The following is a 21,926-nucleotide window of genomic DNA, read 5'->3' as shown; positions in this document are numbered from 1 at the left end:
ATATATAAATTAAATAGGACATATGATGGTAATTATTTATTTTTGTTATTCTTATTCTTAAGTTCTTCATATTCTTCCTTGGCAAATTCTGCTGCATTTTCACCCCAACCTTCTAAATGTTCCATTGTAATTCTAGCTAAATCATTCTCATTTAAAGAATCTTCGATTGATTTTATAGTCCTATTGTTCAATGATAAAGAGGCAGCTTTATCTTTAATGCTATTACCAGTTTCCTTTACACTTAATGAATTATCTTCTAATTCTTCACGAGACAATTCTTTAGCAGTTTCACCCCAACCTTCTAGTCCTTCAGCCACAATTCTATCCACTTCAAGACTTTTATCAAATTTATCACTGATTAAACCACTAAGCGAATGATTGTGATGATCATTTAGAAGCTTGTTATCCGATGCTGTAGATAGGAAGGAAGAGAAATGTGTTTTTTTAGGTATCTTCATTTTTTCTTTTTCTATCTCAATGGCATTCCTTTTCCCAACTATACATTTCCATAAAGTGGAAAAGTCATCGTTAACACCATCAGAAAATTTATTGTACCATGGATGATCCTTTGTATCCCACCAACACAACTTAACTCCATACGCGGTCAATAAACTAACTGTATAGCTACATAGAGCTGTTGAAGAAATCATTTGAAGTCTAATTATTTATATGCATACATACACACATATATATATATATATATCTTTAAGAGTATGAAGGGTTTTTAGAAAGAACATATAGAGTTATAACTTTGAAATTATTCAATCACAAAAGCTGGAATATATATATGAATAATTATTATAATATTTTATAAAGTATTATTATTATTATTATTATTATTATTATTATTATTATTATTATTATTATTATTATTATTATTATTATTATTATTATTATTATTAGTCACTTCTATAAGTTTTAACATATTTTAAGGGTACATAGTGCTCTTTTTCTGACTTTCCCTTTTAGAGGATTGAATTAAGGTAACCCTTCACCCTACACTGTATCATTTAATGGAGAAGGTGCAATGGCATGAAAAGATAAAAAGATAATAGTGTAGCAAACATTGTAAACACTCTGCAAGTGGGTGTGCGCAATAAATATCCCTTATAGTTTTATTGCTTAGTTAGTACCAGATAATTACCAGAGTAAAGTAATATACTGCAATGCAGATTCAAGCCTGAAATTTCATTTCTCATAAGAAAAAAAAAGCTGATTCCCGACATCGTTGTTTTTTTTTTTTAGTGTTCTGACAGCAATGAAAAAAAAGTAACTTTTTGATATGCAAAGCATTTGTTTCGAGAAATAGTTCACCCAAAAAGTGTTCTTTACAGACTACATTGCACTAGAAGAGGGTGATGCATACAATCTATGTCTGATACTGTCAGTTCGACTACCTCAATTTGTAAATAACAATATTACTATTATTAAATAATAAAAGAAGAAGAAGAAAATTAAGCAAGGCTAGGCCAATTGCTCTTTTCCGTATCAATTTATTTATTTTTGATCATTAGTAATAATTATTATACTTTATCAAAATGTCCTTATTGATACAGAACAAATTGATCCCTAAATGTTATAACTTAAAATTGAAAATAGATCCAGAAAAAGATAATTTTGAAGGTGATTTGATAATAGATTTAAAGTGGAATAAATCTAGTCATAGTGATAAAGCTTTCTCTCAAATAATCTTAAATGGACATCAATTAATCGTTACTAAGGCTATAATCAGTGATATTGATTTAAAAGTATCTTATGATAAAGATTTGCAACGTATTATTTTACAAAATGATCGACTATCTGAGTTATTGCAATCTTCTCAAGACATTTCTCTTCATTTACATTATCTAGGTAGAATTCATACAATTTCTTCTTCTTCTGATAAGACTCGTGGTTTATTTAAAATCATTCAAAATGGTGATTTTATTTTCTCTACTCATTTACAACCTACTTTCGCTCGTCGCATTTTGCCTTGTATTGATGAACCCTCTTTAAAGACTTATTTCCAATTATCTATAAAAACTTTAAATAAATTCCGTGCAGTGTCTGTTTCCTCCATTGAATCTACTGAGCATCTATCTAATAATAATAGTAATAGTAATCATAAATGGCAAATTGTCAAATTTGAAAAGACTATCTTGCTGCCTGTTTCATTATTTGGTTTCACAATCGGTGATATTAAAAATATTCAACTTAAGACGTTAAATAAAATTCCTATCTCTATTTGGACACTAAATCATGAACCAATTGAATTAGCTTCCCATTCACTAAATGTTTGTCATAAATATTTACCTTTAGTAGAATCGATCTTCAAATTTCCATATCCTGGTAAAAAAATGGATTTAGTTGCATTACCATTTTTGAACGATATGGTTATGGAAAACTTTTCAATGATTACTGTCCATAAACAATTAATCTTTTTAAGTCCTCGTCATTTACCTATTCCTGAGATTAGATTTCAAAACATGCAAATGTTGGTACATGAATTGGTTCATCATTGGATTGGTAATTTTATCACATTTGATGATTGGAAACACCTATGGTTTAATGAATCCTTTGCTACATGGATGGCAAACTGGTTAATCTCGGCAAATGAATCAGAATATAATGATCTTTGGTCAAACTATGATCTCTATTGGAATTCAACTTTAAAACCTGTCTTAGATAATGATACTCTTTATAACAACACCCAACCATTGTCTATCGCACAATTGCAAGATTTGAAAAGTGAAAAATCTGATTTCAACTCCACCACAAATGAACTGTTTGATCCATACTGTTATCATAAGGGGATTGTCATTCTAAGAAATATGGAATTGACAATAGGTATGGAAAATTTGTCTAATGCCTTTGGTCAAATTCTGTGTAACGATCAAAACTTGGTTCATGAACAATCAATTAAACCAATGGATCTATGGAAATTGATTAGCGATAGATTGAAATCAGAAAATATCATCAATTTTTTTATCTCATGGACAAGATTACCTGGTTGTCCAATTGTTTCAGTGACAAAAACTTCATCAGATGATATGAAAAATATTAAATTGATTCAACATAAATATTTATCACCAGAGATCATTGAAAATCAAAATATGATCGAGGATGTACCATACCATGTTCCTTTATTAATGCAATTACCTGATGGTACTACAGATACCAAAAACGTTATCATGACAGATAGGTCAATTACATTAGACTACCCAATTACCTTAATAAATAAGGATAATCAAGCCAATGTGATTGTGTCATATGAGATAGAGGAATCTTATGATGATTTTTTGAAAATGATTACATTGGGTAAGATTAGTGATAATGATTTGTTTAAATTATTTTATGATTTGTCTCAAGTTATCGGTAACATTAACCATCAGAAGCCCATTCATATAGATGGGTTTTTAAGGATTTTGAATCATATTGGGTCCTTAAAGAAAGAAATTGATCTACACACGTTAGGATACTGGAAATCTTTAAATAGAGCTACAAAATTATTAGAATTCTTGACAAGATTTTATAATCTAGAGACAAATGAATCTAGATTAAAGCAAATTGAAAAAATTGTCAGTAAACTATTCAATAAACTATCGTGGGAAACTGTCGATTGGATTGAAAATTATGCGAATGAGGAAGAGTTAGCGATTAGATCATCGTTAATATTTTTGTCAAGACAGAATGAGACGACTTTCAGCATATGTGAGGAGATATTCCAGTATTTGAAGACTGGACAAAATGTAAAATTTACCAACAAAAGAATACCAATTCAAATTATAGGCAGTGTTTTAAAATGCATGGTCAGTCATTGTAAGGATTCTAAGGATTGGAAAAGTGTATTGGATATGCATAAGCCAAGTGTTATTGACAAGATTGTTCAAAATGGAAGGATTGAAGGGCTACCTAATATAGATACATCTTCATTATTAATTAATCTAACAATGGAATCTCTAGGTTTCATACCTGGATACAAAGAGACACAAACGTTGTTATTTGATAGGATGATAAACTTTATTTCCTCCAATATAACTACTTCATATATTGAAGGCACATTTCTCGGATTAATTTATCAATGTAATCAAAAGATTAGCAATAATAATTCATTAAATGAAACATTTGGTGATATGCTATGGAATATATTTGATAAACAATACAAATCATGGAAGAAGAAATTGGATAAAGAGATATTTTATTTAATCGAATTTGCAATAATTCAAATGTTATTGTTAAAAGGTAAAGTGAACAATCAATGGGTTTTAGATAATCCTCAGTACACTGCGATAGTCCAAGAGATACAACAAGACATCACAACTAAAAAAATGAAAGCATTGCAACAACAAAAGTAATAATAAGAGTAAGTATAAAAGTTGGATGAAAAGAGAAACGTGTTAATAGTAACAACTTTTTTTTCATTTTTTGGTTTATTTTACAAGTGAGGAAGGTGGTGTGTAATAATACTGGTAATAAAAGACATTGTATATACATACATATGTAGATATATATAGTTATATTATCTGTTGTATCTGAACCATAAACAAACCAAGGAGATAGCAAAGTAGAGATGAAAACAATGGTAAAAAGAGTATCGTCATTGGCATTGTTTTATGTAAATATTTTATGATCGATGCATCTCTTTTGATGAAAATTGCGGAAAAGCATTGCCATACTCAAATTGTATTCTTTTTTTCTCGTATGATTCTTATTTTTAGTGAGAATAGTCACTCTGTACGGTAATTTTCCATATTTCTTTTCTAGGGGGCGTTTCTTTCAAACATTCCGGCATTTAAACAAAACTCGCTATAATAAAAAGAAAAATAAAAAGATTGGGTGGAAAACAATATTTTGTGTCTTTTTTGATAAGTACAATTATTTAGGTTTAGGGTTGGATCTCATATATAAGAATCAAACTGAACAATTTGTATTAATATAACTCGATGATATAACTTGTTTTCTTTTATACATACACATTTTCTTTCTTTTTTTTGTCAAAGTGTAATGTATGGGTGAAAAGAGAAAAAGAAAGATATTCTAACAATAGCTGAGTGTAAATATTACATTGATCATGAGAATTCATATATAAATAACAAAAAAATGATGGTTGGTAGTAAGTTATGTCACTATCTATCTTTTTATACTCAATACTGTATATAAATGTATATATATATATATAGAGAGAGAGGCCTACGTTGGAAGTACAATTGCTTTTTGTGTTAAAACTAACATCATTAGAGCCAGACATAGATATATATTAATTTACAGTAGAGGCAGTAATGAAATTTTTTTTAAAAAAAATAAGATAAACATCTTTATTTAGGGTTAGATTTTTTTTATTTTTAACAGAACCTTTCGTTTTGCAAATATTTGATTTTTCCTAAGCCCTACGCAAATTCCTGCCCCTTTCAAGACAGATAATAACGAAAACGGAAAACTTCTATTTTCTCTTATTTATATTTCCTTTTTTCTTTTTTCTTCTTTTTTCTTTCTTTCTCGAGGGTTCTCTGTTGCCGTTGCCGTCGCATTTTTGTCTCAACTTTTCAAACTTTCAGTTTGACGTTGTGTTGGATCTTGTTTGTTTGTTCGCAGTTGTTCGCACCTGTTGATTATTCTTTTGGTTTGATTTTTTTTTTGTGGAGGGCTAAGTTTATTTAAAGAGATAGATCTTGATAATGTCATTCCTTTCCCCTCGTTTCGTTATTTTTCTTCCAATTACCTATTACTAGCCTCTTCTTTTCTGTTGTTTTACCTCTTGCCAAAAATTTTCTTTTAGACCCTCCTTCTTATTCTGTATATACTCAACACCTTACTCTCTTATAAGTAAAGCTTCACCTCAACATCCATCTTACATCTACACAAACACACACCCTCTCCTGTTCTCTTTAAAAAAGCAAATAAAAAAAAACAGACATCACAATGGAAAAGATCAAGGAAAAGATTGCTGCTTTTAAGTTAGAAGCTGAATCATGGCAAGACAAATATGAAGAACTGAAGGAGCAATTCAAGCAACTAGAACAAGAAAACATTGAAAAGGAAAACCAAATCAAATCTTTGACTGTCAAAAATGAACAACTGGATAGTGAAATCGAAAAATTAGAAGCTGAATTGGCTGAATCCAAACAATTAGCCGAAGATTCTAACACTTTGAGATTGACTAATGGTAACTACACCAGAAAGAATGAACAATTGGAAAATGACCTAGAAGAAACTGATGCCAAGTTGAAGGAAACCTTGGATAAATTAAGAGATGCCGATTTGAAGGTCGAAGAATTGGAAAGAAGATTAAATGCAGTTGAAGAAGAAAAGGAAAAAATGGAAGAAAAGAATGAACAATTGGCTGCTCAATACGCTGAAGCTAAACAAGAATTAGATGATATTGCTGCCTCCTTGGAAAATTTATAAATAGATTGAGCCAGCATACTATTAATATGCCAAAACTGAATAATCAACCGGTTGATAATAACCCCAGTAAAAATATTACTAGTAGATATAATCATCAGAATAATAAGAATAATAGTTACAGTAATAACAAAAATCATTATCATTATCGTAATAATTACAACATTAATAAAAATAATAATAAAAATAATCAAACTCATTTAAAACGTAGAATATTTTATGATTTTTTTATTGATTCTATTTATTTCTTCTCTATAACTTTATTGCTATTTATTTTATATAAAGTTTTTTTTAATACCATTTATAAAGAAATATAAGAAAAAAATAAAAAAATTCACTAACCTTTTTAAACTTTATTTTCTTTCTATCTATTTCTGTTCCTCCATTTCTCTCTCTTTCTTTATGTATACGTACGGTTATTTTATCCTTCTTTTTTTTTCCTTTTCTAACCCAAAGCAAGTAGAAGAAAGATGAAATGACTCTACTTATTGGAATACAGATTAGTGACAATAAGTAAAGAAGCCTGCTAACATACCTTATATGTGCAACCATTTCAAATGAATAAATGGGTTTATAAATGGATTAGAGTATATTTGAAGTGTTATATTAACCTTATACTTTATTACAGAAATGTTTACCCAAGGGAATCCTTTGACTTCACTACGTATCAAGGTTTTAACTTACCTCAGTTTATACCAGTCACAAGGCATCCAGGTTTACAGGATTATATAGAAAATTTAATTCTAGATTTGTTAACTAAGATAACACATATATATAAAATATCAATCTTAATCTTAGATCAGCAGTATGATATTTGTTTAGAAAAGTATACTTTGGATTTCACTGAATTTAAACATCTTAAGTCTCGTAGTAAATTTAATGATGATAATAATAAAAGTGAAGAGGAAAATAACTGCGATGAACAAATCAATGAAACTGAAGTATTCGACGCGTTCAGGTCGAGTCTTAATAGTTTGATTAATAAAGTGGAAACGTTGCCCAAGATTAAAGACGACATAGTAAAATTTAATGTGATTATAAATACAATGGAAATGGAATTAGGTCATGCTAAAGATATTGGATGGAACTTAAATAATAAAGAAGATTTGAACAAGTTTGAAAATGATACTAATTGGACTCTATGTCAAAATGAAGATAATGAAAATTATTTTATTGATATATATAAAGTACAACCAACCATCAAAATGATATCTTTGATTGGATGTGATATTGGTTCTATTATTATACATAATTATATGGAGGTAGCTCAATTAGATAAAATGGAAAATTTTCCATTACAAAGTAATGATATCTTTGATGTAGCTTCAGAAAATATACGATCTACACCATTTTAATGAAGATAATTATAGACTAAAAAAGCATATATATATATATATAAAATAAGGTGTCAATTATATTTTTATTATTTATTAAATAGAATCTGAATGTCTCTTAGTCTCGTACACCTTTCATTATATAAATTATTTATGTATTTCTCTTTAAATAATATCAAATAGTGGTAAAAAGAGGTAGGAAAAAAAGTGATTTGTACACGAAGATTTTTACTTATATCACTTATCTTCTATGATTGTTGAATGCAGTATATTATTTCCGTACGATAATTAAAGAATATTGTTATAAATTGATTTTATTTTTTGCTAATATATTTTTTGTTCAGCCTCCCCCTTCATTCACTGACCTTTGTTAAAATAAATTCTTTCTAAGTATTTTTTACAAATGCTTAAAATATATGTTGAGCTCAAACTATTTCTGGTACATGACCTTCTACATCTTTAGCTTTCTCAACATTTACATTACCTTCGCTGGCTAATTTCACAAATCTTTTTTGACTAGGCTTTCTACTAGGAGAATTACGATGAACCCAATTAAAAGTTTCACCATCCTTTACTGGAATGAAATCATATGTTGAAGATGTAGAATTAGACGCGGTTATAGATTCTGCGCTGGAAAATTCTGTTAAAGGTTCTAAAGGTTCTCTATCCCTATTATCTTTATAATGTTTATGGCTGTCTTCATTTTTGTCTCCCCAAAATACCGAATCTCTCAGCGCAAATGTAGATTTTCTTGGATCCTTCGGTATAGGTTCATCTGGTTTTAATTCTGTATTTAAAAATTCGGAAGTTGATACTGTGTTCAGAGTAGTTACACTTTCTCTGTTTATATTATTTGGACTATTGAATTCAGTGTAATTAGGATTGTATCTCCAGGATTGTCTACTAGCAGGTAATGCATCTAAGTAGAAGGATGAGGTTCTATTTTGGAACGGATTGACCATCGACGTAGTTTTTGTTTGATTCACGTCTGCAGGTGTTATATTTTTATCAGGTTTTGATAGTAGTTCCTCTCTTGATGAAATGGTAAACCTATTACTACTTGAATTATCCGTCTTTTCATTAATATAATTAGAATTAGAACTTGAAGTTGTTGTCGTGGAGATAGATTGTTGATCTAATTTTAATGTGTTGTATTCTGATAAAGTCAAATCAAGGTGACTTAAATTATTCATATCATCTTCAAATGGGTTTTCTAAAGATGTCAGCGTTTGATTTGGTTTATTTGCAGGATTATTTAATAATGGGCCACTAATATCTTTGACTATATCATTCTTATCTTTATTCTTAACTCTGCCACCAACATTGCCAGAACTATTATTAGTGCCGTCAAATGGTCCATTCGGATCCTCTTTATTTCTTGCTTGTTTTCTGGATTTCCATAAGAAAAAGAATACAATTAACAAGATACCAATAACTACTACGGGAATTACTACCCCACATGCGATAGCTACAGTTTTTTTGTGGTTATTGTGGGAAGATTTATCTTGAAAACTTAATGGTACTGTACCATTTGTTGAGGAAGGTACAGAAACTGTGGTTGATACTGAACTAGTTGTAGCTGACCTTGTGGATGTGGTCAACGTGGTTCTTCCTGAGCGATGACTATGATGAAAGATAGAAGAAGAAGTATTGGTTTTTAAAGTAGTATTATGCGATGTTCCATCGACTCCAATGATGGTGAAATTCAGTTGTTGGCTTAAAGAATTTTTTTCGCTATTAAACCAACTGACAGATAATCAAAATTAGAAGGGACCCAACCTTGTAAAGTTAGGTTATCAGATCTGAGATTTAACCAAGAATGGTCTTGTGTAGAATTTGGATATACTAGAGAGACTTTTGTATTTGAATAATCAGTGAATTGCGATGGCAAGAAATTATATTGAAACCATTCATTTCTAATTGCATTAAGATTAGGCAAAGATGCAACTGCAAATACATGAGTAGTAGATTCTACTTCAAAATTCAAATAGACTACATCTCCATATTTATCGTAGATTGCCACACTAAATTGATTATCAGTAGTATTATCAGCTAGAGTCCCAAATAAGTATTTTGAATCAGTTGTGTTTGAAAGAGATACCCATGGTGGTGCATTAACTAAATCAATAGACCTTATATCGGCTGTGTTGATAGGAGACCCATCTAAGTAAATATAGTTTAACGGTAAATCATATCTGAAGTCACCATTTTCAGTTACATTCAGTAGAATTGTATTTTGAATAGATGTAGTTAATTGATGAGCACCGATAATTAGACTAAATGGAATTTTGACGTCAGAATAGCCATCAATTTCGGTGGCAATTAACACTAAATTGTAATACATTTCAGGGGCGATCTCTGAATTAATTACGGGGGTAGTACCAGAAAATTCTAAATTATTTGAATCAAAAAATAGCCAGCTTGGTAAAGGGGAATTGTACTGATCACTCCGTCCATAGAACTGTTTAATTAATGCAGCATTTTCGAAGAGACTTTCATCAAAAGTGACATTGAACACTTCGTTCGGTGGCAGAATTAAACCATCGTTGCCATTTGTGTTACCAAAATTCTTCAGTACAGCTAATAGATTAAAATTGTCAACCAATTTAATTGGGGTTGTATTTGATATAACAAATTGATAGGTACAATTTAATGATGTCATATCTGAATCATCCGTACCTTGTAGAATGAAATCAAAATAGAGATTTGAATTTGTCGTTAAGTTTTTTATAATCTTTTCGGTAACCACACCATTAAAGGTTCTTGTATTGGAATCAAATGAAAGCCAATCTGGTAAATCGAAGGCCTGATATGTTATAGGCATATTTTTATCGGTATTGGATTTATAGGTATCATTTGATATTTGAAATAAGAAGGTTTGATTAGCTCTGATTATTGGTGGGTATTGTTTTGTTATTGGGAATGCCTCATACGGAGCAGCAGAGACTATATTGCACAGGATTAATAGAAAATATATTGAATTGGGAAGTATACTTATTAAATTAATCATTATAGTTGGTTGGTGTTTGCATATGTCTATATATAAGTATCAAATATTGTTATTTATTGTTCTTATTTTTATTGTCAATATGAGTATGATTTTCTACGAGATCGAAAAGTATCAAATTGGAATATATTTACACTATGTAATAATAAATGACGACTAATCCAACTGAAACATTTCTTGTAAACTGTTCAATTCAATAACGGTCCTCGGTTAAAAGGATTTGATAAATGTTACTATTTAAAGAGTTCAAGAAGATATTTTTAAAGTTGTCAAAGAAAGAAAGGAGAAGAGAAGAAAAGGAAAGTACTAACTGATGAATTTTTAATTCATCAACTTATTTTGACATTTAAATTTATTCTTTCGAGTCAAGATGTTGTTTAGAAGATATGTTCGCTTTTTTTTTGTATTGGATATATATGTTGTTTGATTGGGTTTGGCTGTGAAGAACAGTTGTAAGATACATTACTACATTTCGCAGATATGTATACAGAAGTATCTAACTGTCTATTAGACTAATTATATACCCATTTCCCAAGAAGGTAATATATTTGGCGTATCTACATATCTAACAAGGTCTCTTTTGATGAAACATCTAATGGTTCTTCTATTTTCTCTCTAAAAGATAGCTCGAGGATCTTCTAAATATAGACGTGGCTCTATTGAGTAAAGGAAATAAAAAAACAATAGAGATACGAATATTCAGGCAAAAGCTTTGTAAATGGCAAGAACAAGCTATTGTGTTTGAAGGGGGTATTCTCCTCCTTCTTCACAGATTTCTATTGTTAGTGAGTCTCCCGGCATTGTATTGTTGGTCACAAAAATCTTTGTTCATCGCCAAATGTTTTCGTGTCACTAAAAATCTTTTTTCGTTATTTTTATTTTTTCGTCCTTCCCTTTCTGTTTTCAGCGTCGCGTAATTAAATGAAATTCTTGTTTTTCATTTTTGGTTTGTTTTTTTGCTTTTTCTTCGTTATTTATATATTTACATCAATACACTTGTAAAAGTACGCTCTCGTAATGTTGAAAAGTGACAAAGAGAAAACTAGAGAATTGATATGGGTGGAGATAACATATATGTAATGTGTATAAAAAATAATAGTTCGTAAACAGGTGAACAGGAAAGTGTGGCATGTATCAAGTTTGTTTTTTTGTGTTGAAAAACCAGAAAAAATAAAGAAAAAAGAAGAAGTAAGAGCACTGTATTCTTTCGCTTGAATGAGTATATATTGTAGCAATAACACATTAAGGCACTGTTCTTTGATCTTTTGGATAGAAATGAGTATATGCTAAGATCTCCTTGAGATTTCACTTGTTTTCCTTTGCTCAAATGCTGACAGTAGTATGTAAATTCAGTAGTAAGTGCTAAAAATCATATATATATATATATATTCACATATCAATACTATCTTTGAAAATTTATGGTACTGAGGCAATGGTCTATTTGGATCCTTATTAAGACTATTGAATAAATATTGTACATGTAAGGCTACATATATATACATATACCTATGTATATATGTATATATGTATACGTATAGTGATATGCAAGGAAGTTTTACATGTGCTGTCTATCAGCAGTTCTTGGTTTTGCACGAATAATATTATCTACTCTCAATAAAACTTCTGCAGCTTCAGAAGCAGAAGAAACAACGGCATTTTTCAATTTATAACTTTCTATAATACCCAATTCCCTCATGTCTGCTATAACTCCTCTATTCAAATCAAGGCCTGATGTGGAAAGACCATTGTAAATACTCGATCTTAATTTAGTGACTAATTCACTACTATCAAAACCTGCATTATCAGCTAAGATAGTAGGTAATTGTCTTAATGCACGAGCAAATGATTCTACCGCAAGAGCTTTTTTCCCATCCACGTTTTGCGATTCTGTATCAACAGCTTTTGACATTAACATTTCTGCGCAACCACCACCAAGAACTGTCTTTGTTTCCTTTGTAGTTTGAGATAAAACAGATAATGCATCATGTAAAGACCTTTCTGCTTCATCCAAGACCTGATCAGTGGCACCTCTTAGCACAATAGTACAAGCTTCGCCTGCTTTACACCCACTAAACTTTAAAAATGTGTCTTCACCGATCATTATTTCTTCAATCAAATCACATTCACCTAGCTTGCATTTATCTGGCTCATCAAATGTAGAAACAACTTCACCACCAGTCACTAGAGCTAGCCTTTCAACACCTTCAAAGTCTGCATGTTCGATTGAATTGATACCAAGATCACTCATCAATTGTTCTGGGTAATCATAAATCAATTGTCTGTTAATAAATGTGTTGATACCAAATTTCGATATTTTATTAATCTTATTCTTCATCTTCTCACGTTCTGCTTTTTCTAATTGTGCTAATTTAGATGTAGAATCAACTTTAAATTTAGTTCCAAAAATCTTAACTTTATCTGTATCTAAAGAAGTGTTAGCTATTAAAATTTTTGCATGTTCTACTCTCTTTGGTTGATTATTACCAAATTTTTTAGCTAAAATAAAACCTTCGTCCAAAAATGAGTCAGATAATTTACCACCAAGGATCTTAATAATTTGGATGTGCTCTAAGTTTGTCGACCCATTTAGTCTTAAAATGGCATCAGTAGCTAATTTAGCAAAATAATCTTTATCTTGAGACAAAATCTTAGAGGATAATGTGGTCTTGGCAATTTGAATTAAATCTTTTTCAAATTTTGCTTTGTCAGAAGAGTTGTCAACTGCAGCCTTCTCTAATGCATTCAAAGCAGCCTTAGAGGCAATTCTATAACCTTCAATAATAGTCTGTGGGTGGATCTTATATTGGTCAATCAACTTTTCAGCCTCACGTAATAATTCTGCACTTAAAACAGTAACACTAGTAGTACCATCACCAACTTCATCATCTTGAACTTTAGAGATATTAACTAAAACTTTAGCAGCAGGATTATCTAACGGGATAGATTTTAGAATTGTGGCACCATCATTTGTCACTAAAGAGCTATCACTAGAAGCACTTTGTAAAAGTTTGTCCATACCTTTTGGACCTAAAGTTGTTTTAACTAAATCACCGACAGCGATAGCACCAACAAAGGCAGACATACGTGCATTTTCCGCTCTTTCCTCTGTAACTTGATCGGCAAACACAGAATTCATTTTTTTTGTATATATCAGTCTTTAAATATTATTGTTCTGGTTTGACTATGACAATTTGATAAACAATTGGTATGTCATAGGCTTCGAATAGTCTGTTTGATGTGTTAAAGCTTGATATATACAATTCGTTCTTTTTATTTTTTTTACCTTTCTTTCTGAATTTCCTATCATATTAAAAAAAAAGAAAAATGAAAAAAATCACACTAAAAAAGTAACATATAAGTGAATATGAGGGTAACATTCAATCTTTTATTAACAATAAGCAGTATAATAAAATACAAGCGTTATCATTACCATCTTCATATACAATTCTTTTACAAAAAAAGATATGATCTCTAGTAACATGTTTGTTTATACCAATAACATCAACTAATGATTAACACAGTCAAGTAAAATGTCAATATAATTTCTCTTCGGACTGCTAGTAAAATAAATACATAAATATATTTAAAAATATCTACCGTAACAAATATGTGTAACTTCATTCACTTGCAATCTTTATATTTGAAGATAGTGTTATTTTATCTTTAATAGGTTAGTAGGTAAAAGAATGGAGATACTCCCTACTGTTTTATTATGATCTGCTTCGAGTTTTTATTGATATTGTTTGGGTTTGCAACTTATATATATGAGTGAGGATCAACTTAACTTTCTGTGATACAGTTTGAAGCAAATTTTATAGCTTTGAAACATAATTCACCTTCATCCTGTTTGATTAGTTTGGCTTTGACTAATTCCTTAATTAAATTGTCACATATCTTCAAATATTTCATAGATTCATCAAATTGTTCAGATAGGTTTGGAACAGATTTATAAGTACTAAATTCAGTGGCTACTAAAGACATCGCATCACTTTTGTTATTCCCATTATGTAAATATTTTTGCAAAAAGAATTCCATTATAACTGCCATAACTGTGTTAGGTAAACTGCATTTAAATGGCATATATTGTACAAGAGATGATTGCCATTGGAAATTTGTCAATGATAATCTATCAAATTCATTGGATGTTAAGGATGCAACGACTAAAGCTTCAAACATATCATTTAAGTTTTCTCGAATAAAGTCTATATGTTCTCTAAATATCAAAGTTTTTTTATCGATTGGGCCGTGATAAACTGTGGTTGGTTTTTGATCAATTTGGAAGAGTGTTAATAAACGTGATAATATTAAAATATATTTGGATTCTTGTGGATATGTTCTTAAAGTATGGTCAGATAATGAAGAGCGAACATTTGGACGTGTTTCTTCAGAGAGGGACAAGACATCAGTCTTTAAAAATAGTAACAGGATAAATAATTTCTCGTAGTATTCTTCATTATCGTTTAAAACGGCGTTAAAGTGTAATATAATGTTACCCCAGTTAGTTGGTTTCAATGATTTTTTAGCGAGATCAAACTCAAAAAATTCTAACTGAACTAATAACCTTAAGAAACATGTTGATAACAAATCAAATGTAGAGTTTAATTGATTCTCTGGAGTCCCACGAGGAATAATAATAGGTTTTTCGGCAATGAATTTTTTAGAAAGATCATTAATATTATCATATAAAATTTTAATAAATTCATAGATATTGAATGGATTATTTCCAAAATCAGTTTTAACTACAAGGTACTTCAATTGTTCTATAATGGAAGGAGTGACTCTGTTGGTCAATTGTACTTTATTATTATGAGAATACCATTTAACTTGTTTAATTGGCTTCATTTGGAAATATCTGTTAATTTGTTGTGTTAGTAAATTAATTTCTTTATTTTTAAACATGTCAACAGACTCAACAACTAATTTTCTGTAAGAATCTGAGACGCCACCATCTAAAGGTGGTTCTTCAGGGTAGATACCTGTGGTGATAGAATCTAATAATTTACCTGAGATAAGACCAATAGACTTATAATAATAATATTCAGCAGGTAACCTCTGTCCAATGAATTCGTGTACATCATTTGGAATTGGATATGAACTTGTAGTATCTAGTAAGCTAGAAGATGGTGATTTGGACTTGTCCCCTTTATCGTCATTAGAATCATTGTCAGTATCAACATCATCCATACTGGAGGAGTCTTTATTTTCAGAATTATTATGATCAGTACTGTTGCTATTGTTACCACTATTATTATTGTTATTGTTATTATCAGTTGAATATATTTCAACTCTACCATTTGATTGTAATACAGGCATATGTCTCAAAGATGCACAACCTCTTTGATAGAACAAAATATAGTTGTTGCTATTATTAGTAGTAGTTGTAGAGGTGGCAGTGGTTAAGGTAGTAGTATTATTAGTATTATTTGCATTAATAGACCTGTTATTCAATTGGTAAGCATAAAAATTAGTACCTGTATTTAAAACCATTTCCAAAGCTATCTCAAACAATTTGTTATTTGGATAAATTTGGAGAGGTGGTAAAACAGTTGGTTGTAAGTCGTTACCGACAGTCATAGAGATATCGATAAACTCATCATAGGAGATCCCGAAATCCTTCAACAATCTATTTTTATCGATAAATCTGAAATCTTTATTAGGAAATTCCATGCCTAGGATAAACTTATCTAAATTTGGCAACATCAAACAATCGGTTGGACCATAGATGGCATCGATAAAATTGTTTTGTAATAGATAATCTAGTTGGATCCAAGATGAAAATGGGGCCACCTGGTATGTTATATCATTTTCGATGAAATATTTGATCAAATCAGACTGGAATCTCTTTGATTCGATATTTGTGTTCAATCTGAATGGTTCCTGGGGTTTTAAGGGTTGATCGATATAAGAGTGTTGGTTACTAGTGATTAAATTATTCCATTGAGTCCATGCTTTATGTCTTTGAGTCAACATGATTTCTTTAGTAGATTTCAGGTTCTGATTAGGAGAGTTAATAGAAGTGGAAGACATATTGTCATTGTTATTATTATGATGATTGTTATTGTTGTTATTATTAGTATTATTGTTTATATTCATGTTCATGTTTATATTTATGTTGTTGTTGATAGAAGTGGTACTGGTGGAGGAAATTGAGGTAGCCCCTAAAGCAAGAGATAGACTAGCTTCATCGGCACCAGCAGTGAAATAGCTATTATAATCCAATTGGTTAACAGTTAAAGAACCATTAAAGATGAAAACAGGAGTGATATTATATTCTTTAAAGATTTTCAAATCAGATTCCAAATATAATTTCAAACTAATTGGGAACCCGCCAATAGCGTCTAAAAATTGTTCTTTTTTGGAAGACAATAGACGAGACACATAATGATTGGCATCGATACCTAGGGTAGTATTTTTTAAGGATTCGATGGGATGAGTACCGACTAAACCTCTTTCAAACAAAAATTGCTCTAAAGAATTGATAGGCATTATTTATTTGTTTATAATTTTTTTTAACTTCAGAAATGTGGCGATATAGAGGTATGGAAGTATAGGGATGTATAGATATATTTAGAGTTACAGTGAAAGGTTATCAATAAAAGGGAAAAAAAAAGGATAAAAAAAAGAAGAAGAGGATATAGAAGAAAAGAGAATCAATATGTACTTCTAGAGGATGAGTCAGTATCAAAGGATTAAAATGTAATCAAAATAACAAATAAGATATCGATTAATTGTATTGAGGTACGGTGTGGAATGGTATGAACAGATAAACGAATGGATTGATGGACAAATAGATTGACAAATAGATGTTATAGTAAATATATGGGGAAAGGGAAAATAACAAAAAAAGAAAAAAAAACTAGAAAGTAGAGAGAAAAAGGAAAAGGAAAAGGAAAAGGAAAAAAAATAGAAAGTAGAAAATAAAAAACAGAAAACAGAAAATCAATACTTCAGATTATATGTGATGTATATGTATAGAGAGAGAAAAAGAGAGAGAGAGATACATTTCCAAGAGATTTTATGACAACTTAAAGCAGGATGACAAAGAAAAAGGTTCTTAAGAGTTATGTAAGTATAGATAGATGTACCATTTCTTGTATGAATATGAAATGATAGAAGAAAGGACAAATTAAACAAACAAAACCAAAAAAAAAAGGGGGGATATTAATAAGAGGAAAAGGAACCTCGAAATGAGGACAAAAGTCGTCATTATCAACGAATAAACCGTCTTTTCCTCGAAAAGAAAAAAATAAACATGAAATAAATTGAAAAGATAATTGGCACATTCGCATTGGCTGGGAAATGTATGGGTGTTTCTGTAGAAAATGCTTTTTTTTTCTTTTTGTCGTTTTGAAGTTGAGAAAAATAACCCATACATCCACAACATCCTTACATATATTTTTTATTTTGCTTTTGCTTGTGTTTTTGTTTTTTCTTTTTCTTTTTCTTGTTTCTTTTTTCCTCGATTTCTTTGATATGAAAAAGTACTGTTTAACTAAGCTTTAAAATACAAGTTATAGAGCTGTAAACGTTACAAATTTGTAAGCATATTCCAAATCTCAAGTCTCTGAAACTGCATTTAGGGACCATTTCTATTGAATGAATCATAATATTTATAAATAGACATTAGGATCTTCAATATTAATAAACAAACGAAATAGAACACTAGAAAAGGGTTGTTGTTTGTTTTATCTTTTTTTTTTCCTTTTTATTTTTTATTCTATTTAACCAAATTATATATATATATATATATGCAAAGCATTCGTTGATTTTATCAATATGGTATCAATAAAGTTAGTTCTAATCAAATTACTTTCATTTATCTTACTCGTTCAAATTTCCTTTGTCCTTGGGCAAGAATTCGCTATTACTGAAGCTCAAAGGGATAAAAATGGTATAATAGATGTAACTGATGAAAACTTTGATAAAGTATTCGATTTGGTTCAATCACATTCCTTTGGTCTATTTCTTCTTTTTACCACAAACACTGTAGAAATGGGTTGTAGGACGTGTGTCGAATTCAATCCTGAATTCGATTTGATCGCAAAATCTTGGAAATTGGATCATCCAGATTTTATCTCCAATACTGATCCAGATTTGAAATTTTTGTTTGGTAAAGCAGTTGTCCATTCTCCTAAAAATATACCAGATATTTTCAAATTGTTCAGACTACAACATATACCAGCATTGTTCTATTTCTCGCCAGGCTCTGGTTTACATCAATTTGAATCCTTCGACATTCAACATGCGTCTGGTCCTGAAAGAGCTAACCAGATGCTCAAATGGATTAAAAGATCAACAGGAATCAGTGATGACACCGACTTTGTTATCCATCAACAAACCAATTGGGCAAATGTCTTTGTCACCTGTCTTATTGTTTTCTGTTCCACTCTTCTCATCAAGAAAAATCACAACCTAATATTGAAGTTGGTTAGATTAAGATGGATTTGGGGTCTAGCCAGTGTAATCTTTATACTTTTCATGATTAGTGGTTATATGTTTACAAAGATGAGACAAGTACCACTCGCCGGTGCTGATAGAAATGGTCATATTATATATTTTGCAGAAAAGGACTTTCAAAACCAATTTGGTATTGAAACTCAAATCGTGGCTCTTTTCTATGGTATTATTGGTGCTTTAATGATTTTCTTAATTAAAATTATACCAGCTTTAGATCCAAGTAATGATAACACTACATCATCTGACAGTTTTGATATTAGTAACACTAGTATTAGAAGTAATAGTGGCCATAATAATAGTAGTAGTGGTAATAATAATAATAATAATAGCAATAGTAACAATAATAGCAGGACTGATTCTGTTGATTTTAGTTTCACCAAGAAATCTAAGAAGAAGAATAGTAAAGGTAACATTCATATAAACTCACCTTATTTAGTTTATGTTTTAGCTATAGTTGGTACTATCTTACTATACTCATTCTTTGCTGCTTTTACACACATGTATTCGATAAAACAATCCTATCCTTTCACCTTTTTTAAATTGACATCACTATTAGGTTTCTAGAAGAAAGGTAAAATACTTTCATATAAGATTCCATAGTAAAAATCTTTAAGATATTGTTTTGTTGATGTGGATCCTACTTTTTTCTTTTTAACTTTTTCCCATATATATATATATATATATCAATGTGTCTGTATAAATAGACATAGTTTATTATTGTCGATGAAATACATTGTGCATTCTTAGTGTATAAAAAAATATCATATATAATCATAATTGTTTTTTTATAAATTTACACATAGATGTATGTATGTGTGGGAATATGTCCATAAATTACTATGTTTATGATCATCCTTAGGTAAATTGTTCTTCATCCTTTTTCTTAGACTTACGTAGGCCAGTGACTCCAAGAATACCCTTTCCGATCTTTTCTACAGTTCCAACACCAGTACTAACAACAGTAGTACCTGCTCTAATACCTGTACCTAATCCCTTCGCAGCAACATCACTGACCTTTTTTTCATGTTTGGTTACGTTTATTATGTATTTTGGTTTGAACTCAAAATCTAAATGAACAATACCACCATCTTTTCCTTCCAACATTATTGGAAGGTCTATACTTGTTGTCTTATATGGAACTATATCACTTAATCTTATTTTACCCCATCCAATACAATCATCACCTGAGGTAGCATCCCAATCCATGACTTTCACATGCAATATATCCATAATACGGTTACTGATCTCACATGTATTTCTTTCATTCCATGTTGGATTCAAAGTCTTCTTCTCCACATGAGTTTTGAAAATCGAATCATCTTCATCATTTAAATAGAATTTTAGGTATGGATCAGAGAAGCCGTTTGAATCAGCAGATAATAATCTTTCTGCACTCTTTGCAATTACAGTTAAATCGCCTTGATTTGTGATCAAATCAGCTTGAGGTAATTCTTCTGTATCTAGTGGGAACCATTGAGATTGGATTAATAATTTTCCGCTGGCCTCACCGGATAAATTTAATATAGATGGTCTATAATAACAATTTTTGACAATTTCACTTGTTGGAACGGTAACTTCACACAAACAGTTTTCTGCTCTATTAGCATTCTTTTTCTTCGTGACTCTAAATGTAGCTGTAGAATAATCCAATTCTTTGATTATTACATCACCGGTCCAACCATCTTTTATAACTGTGGAATTGATTTTTGGTGAAATAAAACGAGAATGGCCGTTACTATCAAAAAAGGCCTGAACATAGGTGCCTTGTTGCGATACAAAACCATCTAAAACTGATATAGCAAGAACACCAGTCTTGTACTTCATTAGTTCATCAAGGCTCAATTTTTGTTTCTTTTGTAAGATATGTTCAAATTCCTCAACTTCTAAAGTGAGTTCCTCCATATGTTGTTTTTCTTTTTCGGATAATTTTGCTTTTTGTTTCCTCTTTTCATCTAATTCGATTCTCTTCTTTTCAATTGACTTTAAATCTTCAATTTGTTCCAAAGAAAGAATAGGCAATGTAGGATAAAATGAAATAAAATATGTAAGATTACCATAAGCACCCTTCTTAGTAATTAGGCGACATACGTGTGGTTGTTTACCAATAACAGTTTCGTATTTATCATTGTCATCTCTGATAAACAACTCTTGTACATCTAGGTTAAATTTACCAACACTACGATCTTTGTCGATTGTTTCCACATCCATAACTTCTAAAGTAATTTTTTGGTTTGGTGATGTAACAGATACATACATAGGAGTATTCCAAACAGGGTTCAAGGTAGATTCAATTTCATTGGTTCTATCTTTGGAAATACCATTCACTAAAACTTTAGTATATGGATCAATCTTTCCAATTTTCTCCAAATTCAATAAATTATTAGCTTTTTCCACAAAGATTCTGATAGCACCTATAGGTGGGGTATAGGCAACAGAGTTCAAACCAATATCTAATCTTACTGGTCTCCAATAAGTGGAAACCTTTAAACTGCCCCCATTAGAATTCTTTAATGGAATCATTTTTTTATCGATTTCGGTTCTGTCAATTAAGTCATTCAAAGATTGAACTGTGGAGCAAACAACTTCATTCTTTGAGTTCTTAATAACAAATCTGTACATAGTTTTACGACGATCTGATATAACTGCTTCGTATTCTTTTCCATAAGACATTGTACCATTAATATCATTTTTAGTTTTATTAGTTTCCAAGACAAGTTTAGCATTCATATACACATGAATAGAATAGG

The 21,926-nt window shown here is 30.3% G+C and overlaps 9 protein-coding genes across 9 annotated transcripts; 4 read left to right on the top strand and 5 right to left on the bottom strand.

The window, feature by feature from the left end:
* Window positions 1-32: 32 nt before the first annotated feature.
* On the bottom strand, window positions 33-650 carry OM45 (Om45p; the record flags this gene model as incomplete). The annotated part of the gene is made up of 1 exon (XM_064857687.1): window positions 33-650. One exon carries the CDS (start codon window positions 648-650, stop codon window positions 33-35), a length of 618 nt encoding a protein of 205 aa, XP_064715525.1.
* Window positions 651-1,538: 888 nt separating this feature from the next.
* Window positions 1,539-4,334, top strand: TMA108 (Tma108p; the record flags this gene model as incomplete). Its single annotated transcript, XM_064857686.1, has 1 exon — window positions 1,539-4,334. The coding sequence occupies one exon, from the start codon at window positions 1,539-1,541 to the stop codon at window positions 4,332-4,334; it is 2,796 nt and encodes a 931-aa protein (XP_064715524.1).
* Window positions 4,335-5,898: 1,564 nt separating this feature from the next.
* TPM2 (tropomyosin TPM2) lies at window positions 5,899-6,384 on the top strand (the record flags this gene model as incomplete). The annotated part of the gene is made up of 1 exon (XM_064857685.1): window positions 5,899-6,384. The coding sequence occupies one exon, from the start codon at window positions 5,899-5,901 to the stop codon at window positions 6,382-6,384; it is 486 nt and encodes a 161-aa protein (XP_064715523.1).
* Window positions 6,385-6,938: 554 nt separating this feature from the next.
* Window positions 6,939-7,736, top strand: REV7 (Rev7p; the record flags this gene model as incomplete). The annotated part of the gene is made up of 1 exon (XM_064857684.1): window positions 6,939-7,736. One exon carries the CDS (start codon window positions 6,939-6,941, stop codon window positions 7,734-7,736), a length of 798 nt encoding a protein of 265 aa, XP_064715522.1.
* A 1,696-nt stretch (window positions 7,737-9,432) lies between these two features.
* On the bottom strand, window positions 9,433-10,725 carry AXL2 (Axl2p; the record flags this gene model as incomplete). Its single annotated transcript, XM_064857683.1, has 1 exon — window positions 9,433-10,725. One exon carries the CDS (start codon window positions 10,723-10,725, stop codon window positions 9,433-9,435), a length of 1,293 nt encoding a protein of 430 aa, XP_064715521.1.
* Window positions 10,726-12,277: 1,552 nt separating this feature from the next.
* CCT2 (chaperonin-containing T-complex subunit CCT2) lies at window positions 12,278-13,858 on the bottom strand (the record flags this gene model as incomplete). Its single annotated transcript, XM_064857682.1, has 1 exon — window positions 12,278-13,858. The coding sequence occupies one exon, from the start codon at window positions 13,856-13,858 to the stop codon at window positions 12,278-12,280; it is 1,581 nt and encodes a 526-aa protein (XP_064715520.1).
* A 644-nt stretch (window positions 13,859-14,502) lies between these two features.
* MKT1 (Mkt1p) lies at window positions 14,503-17,208 on the bottom strand (the record flags this gene model as incomplete). The annotated part of the gene is made up of 1 exon (XM_064857681.1): window positions 14,503-17,208. One exon carries the CDS (start codon window positions 17,206-17,208, stop codon window positions 14,503-14,505), a length of 2,706 nt encoding a protein of 901 aa, XP_064715519.1.
* A 1,290-nt stretch (window positions 17,209-18,498) lies between these two features.
* Window positions 18,499-19,743, top strand: OST3 (dolichyl-diphosphooligosaccharide--protein glycotransferase OST3; the record flags this gene model as incomplete). The annotated part of the gene is made up of 1 exon (XM_064857680.1): window positions 18,499-19,743. One exon carries the CDS (start codon window positions 18,499-18,501, stop codon window positions 19,741-19,743), a length of 1,245 nt encoding a protein of 414 aa, XP_064715518.1.
* A 291-nt stretch (window positions 19,744-20,034) lies between these two features.
* Window positions 20,035-21,906, bottom strand: PWA37_001034 (uncharacterized protein; the record flags this gene model as incomplete). Its single annotated transcript, XM_064857679.1, has 1 exon — window positions 20,035-21,906. One exon carries the CDS (start codon window positions 21,904-21,906, stop codon window positions 20,035-20,037), a length of 1,872 nt encoding a protein of 623 aa, XP_064715517.1.
* Window positions 21,907-21,926: the final 20 nt, after the last annotated feature.

This window comes from Arxiozyma heterogenica, assembly GCF_036370985.1.
Source record: "Arxiozyma heterogenica strain weizmannii chromosome Unknown scaffold_15, whole genome shotgun sequence".
NCBI classification, from domain to species: domain Eukaryota; kingdom Fungi; phylum Ascomycota; class Saccharomycetes; order Saccharomycetales; family Saccharomycetaceae; genus Arxiozyma; species Arxiozyma heterogenica.
Note: the sequence above shows the minus strand (reverse complement) of the source record. Positions and strands in the feature narration are given on the sequence as shown.